Genomic DNA, 4,222 nt, shown 5'->3' with positions numbered 1-4,222 from the left:
GTGCCCCCACCGGGACGCGAACCGGCGACCTTCTTGCTGCGAGACAACAGTACAATTAATCAGCTGTTCATAATAATGATGTCCAAGTCAAGACAGAGCTTCCTGCTCCAGTTTTCTATGAATGTACAGGAGCAAAGCTGACAAACAGAAAATATCAACAGCAGCAGCTGCACACACTCTGCTGTGGCCTGTTGAACAAAGAAAAAAATGTAAAACATCTGTCTGATTCTCATGAACGCAATGTCTTATGAGCACATGGAGGAAGGTTCTTGAAGCGTTGCACAAACGTTCACGTGGATGAACTGATTGAAACATGGCCAAAGGTCAAAGGTCACAACGTCAGACCATAATTCAAGAGTTTATGCAACGATGAAGACAGAGTTTCATACAAAAGCCTACGAGCATGAAGTGATGAAGTGATGACACTTCAGAGGTTGACTGATATGATTTTGTCAGGGCTGACATCCTTCAGTGTTGGTTGGGCGTTACTGTGACATGCGACCAGTCAGACAGTCAGTACTCGAGCCCACAGAGTGACTACAGACAGAGCAGAAGTAGTGCATCTGAAATAATTCATTTTATCAGGAGTCTGTTAAAAAAATTTTTTTTAAAAAGACACTAAAAAATTTTTTGAAAACCACTGAATATCATATCTAATACTTGAGCTGGACTAATAATCGGTCGGTCCCTCTGATATTTTATATCCAACATGTCAAAGGTCAGCTTCACAGTGACGTCATGCTGCTCTGCTAAGACACTTCTCTGGCCTCCACCATTCAGCAGCAACCACGAGGCAATCACTTCACGTGTCCATCAGTAGCAGCAATACTATTAACGTATTGTTATGTGCTTTGAAGTGTCAGATTGCAAAAGGTCCATCCATCCATTCTCTATCCACCGCTTAATCCTCACCAGGGTCATGGGGGGCTGGAGTCTATCCCAGCTGACTCAGGCTGAAGACAGGTTCACCTGGACAGGTAACCAGTCTATCACAGGGCTACACTTAGAGACAGACAACCAAGCACACTCACATTCACACCTACGGACAATTTACAATCACCAATTAACCTCAGCATGTTTCTGGACTGTGGGAGGAAGCCGGAGAACCCGGAGAGAACCCACGCTGCACGGGGAGAACATGGAGACTCCACGCAGAAAGATCCCGGGTGTCCTCACCGGGATGCGAACCAGCGACCTTCTAGCTGTGAGGCGACGGTGCTAACCACCGAGTCACGGAAATACGACATATCTAAAGAATTGTCCTGAATTTTGTTTTTACTTTCTCTTGAGTTTTTTTATATGCTTAATAGGAGATGAAAAGAACTTTCCTGAGTCTGATGGCAGCCTTATCCACTACTAGGAAAGAAGACAGAGAAACTGACGATGCTTCAGGCCTTGTACTTTTTCTTAAATGTACTTTTAGTACGTTACTGTAGGCAGCCTTACAAAGTACAGACTGTTGTATGCACACAACTGAGAAAAGCTGCTTTAACATAACATTGTTCTGCAAAACAGAACCTGATGAACATGCAGTAGGACATCCTGGTGTTTTGGCTGTACTGCATTTGACACACTATGTATGAGGCCGTACTGAACCTTTTTCTATCGTTCTATATAAAATGGTATTATGGGTAATAAAATACACCAGCAGTTTCCTGAAGACCGACAGACGACTGGTTTTGTTTGTTTCTTGCTCTTGAGATATTTTGTTGTGGTTGACAGACCAGTTTGCATCTTCATCCTCCACCGCCTGCCTTCTGACACCAATAGAAATGCCCTGAGCTCACAGTTAGATTTGTTTTGTGCCTTCTTTGCAAAAGTTCTAAAAAGTTTACTTAAAATTAAAGTGACTCTTTCATGGAAAAAGGATTTCTATTTCTGCTAATCTTGTCATCATGATGGTGATGAAGCAAACAGAACATCCTCTGATGCTGTGTCTCTTTCAAGGTTTTCTGATTTACTGGTAATCGTATGTGTTGCATTCATCTCAGTAACCACAAGAAAATGTGTATTCACAACTGATTTCTAGTGATAATCATAATAAAGATTCTTATTAGTGGCAGAATTCTCCAGAGAAGTACGACTCTGATGATGTCTGGAGTCAGACAACATTAAAAACTCATAACTCCTCCCATTACTTATTTTATCTGCCTACAAATCGAACCACGAGTCTAATCCAAGAGCAAAATCTAAATCAGACCGGAGCACGTTTTCACTCTGGTGAGTATAGCACAACTAACGAGGGTAGTTCTACCACTAACACTGTATGACGCTACCTTCTAATGTCGGTTTTAAAGTTTTGTTCTTTTTCACAGATGCTGTCAAATCAGATCTCTCAAGGTGGGTGAGACAGTTTGTCAGACAACTACCAAAGAAAAATTAAAGACATAGTTCTATATCACAGATTTAGTGATGAAAAACAACACGTTGTCCTTCTACTTTAACCTCACCATGTTTGTGAACATTGGACGCTACTGCTTTGTAGCCTTTGCTTTCTGCCTCCTGCTCTACAGCTTCATCGTCACCGCCAACCTCTTCATGATTCTGGTGATACTGCGACAGAGAACGTTACACGAGCCCATGTACGTGTTTGTTGCTTTGCTATCCGTCAACGCTCTGTATGGTTCTGCCGGTTTCTTCCCCAGATTCCTCATGGACCTCCTGTCCGACACTCATCTGATCTCCCGTCCTGCTTGCTTCACTCAGATCTACACCATTTACACGTACGGCGCCTACGAGCTGAGCATTCTCGGCATCATGGCTTATGACAGACACATGGCGGTTTGTCATCCTCTACACTACCGCAGAAATATGACCTCCAGAAAAGTGATTAAGCTGTCAACGCTGGCTTGGGTTTTTCCCACCTTTGCTGTCATGACGTGTGTTTTTCTGTCCGCCAGCCTCCCTTTGTGCGGCCGTGAGATACAGAGAGTGTTCTGTGCCAACTGGAACGTGGTGAAACTGTCATGCGTTAACACGACTGTCAACAATATCGCAGGGATGCTTTTGTCCATAACTACAGTTTTCTTTCCTTTTTTTTATGTCCTCTACACCTATTTACGCATTATAGTCGTTTGCTGGAAAGCATCGAGGGAGTTCAAAGGTAAAGTGTTACACACCTGTCTGCCACACGTGGTTTCCTTTGTGGTTTTTTCCATCGCGGCGTTTTGTGACGTTGCCTTGAGTCGGAATAACATCGAAGAGATAAATCCATTCCTGGCCGTGCTTCTGTCTCTGGAGGTAGTCGTCATTCCTCCGGTTCTGAATCCTCTCTTGTACGGCCTCAAGATGCCTGAAATTAGAAAACACACCGTGAGGTTGTTGTCGTCGTCCAAAAGATGATGATCTAGAGCAACACTAAAGCATATCGTATGACCAGGACTTCTTAGACACATCAGCAGACAGAACCTGTGAACAGTGTGATGATGCTGAAACAGCAGGAACGGAGCAAAAAGACAATCTGATCAGAACAAGATGCTGCCAGATCATCTGCTTGTGAGAATGTTAATTAAAACTAAATCTATTTCTCAAATGCAGATTATGTTGTATGGACATAATGCTACTCAACCAGATAATAATAATGATGCTATAAATTATAATTATTCTGAATATTACCGTATTTGTTTATAGGATGATGATTAAATTACTGATTATTATTGATTATCTGCATAATTAAAGATGATCTTTTGTTGCATAAACATGATTAGTAAACTGGAAAATATGAATCATATTGTTGTTAATCATATACAAGCATTTTCATGCTCAGGCCACACAGACAAAAACAAAATAATAAAAATCACACAGAAACTCCTCGTTAACGACACATTTGCCTGCTGCCTGCAATGTTTTCTTAGTTCCTCCCTTTTATTCATGCATTTCTTTTTCTTATTCCTTTTGCTTTAGATATGTTCACCATTTTGTTTTTACATCTCAATGTTCTGTTTTATCCTCTGAACAGTGGGACCGTTTTATACTGAGCCCCGAAGGTTGAGAGGGAACCCAGCAGTGGGCCTGTCGGTAGTCTGCAGCAGGAGGATGAAAAGACGAGCAAGAACGAATAGGAACAAATGGAAGAAAAGCAAAATAATGTAATAAAAAATAATCATGAATACATTTGGGTGCTTGGACTCAGTCAGAAATGACCACTTTCAACCCCTCATATGCTGCTGAAACCAGAAGTTTATATACGCTGCATAAAAAGACATAAAACCTTTATTTTTTT

At 41.7% G+C, this 4,222-nt stretch overlaps 1 protein-coding gene across 1 annotated transcript; it reads left to right on the top strand.

Annotated features, from left to right (window-relative positions):
• The first annotated feature begins 2,412 nt into the window (after window positions 1–2,412).
• Window positions 2,413–3,342, top strand: LOC103353996 (olfactory receptor 6N2-like). Its single transcript, XM_008277220.1, has one exon. It carries the CDS (start codon window positions 2,413–2,415, stop codon window positions 3,340–3,342), a length of 930 nt encoding a protein of 309 aa, XP_008275442.1.
• The last annotated feature ends 880 nt before the right edge of the window (window positions 3,343–4,222 follow it).

The sequence above is a fragment of the Stegastes partitus genome, unplaced genomic scaffold (genome assembly GCF_000690725.1).
Source record: "Stegastes partitus isolate 25-593 unplaced genomic scaffold, Stegastes_partitus-1.0.2 Scaffold91, whole genome shotgun sequence".
NCBI lineage: Eukaryota > Metazoa > Chordata > Actinopteri > Pomacentridae > Stegastes > Stegastes partitus.
The sequence above is the reverse complement of the archived record's forward strand: the minus strand, read 5'-3'. Positions and strand labels throughout refer to the sequence as shown.

Coding starts and splice junctions, on each gene's coding strand:
- LOC103353996 (XM_008277220.1), top strand. CDS start 2,413: ATGAAAAACAACACGTTGTCCTTCTACTTTAACCTCACCATGTTTGTG.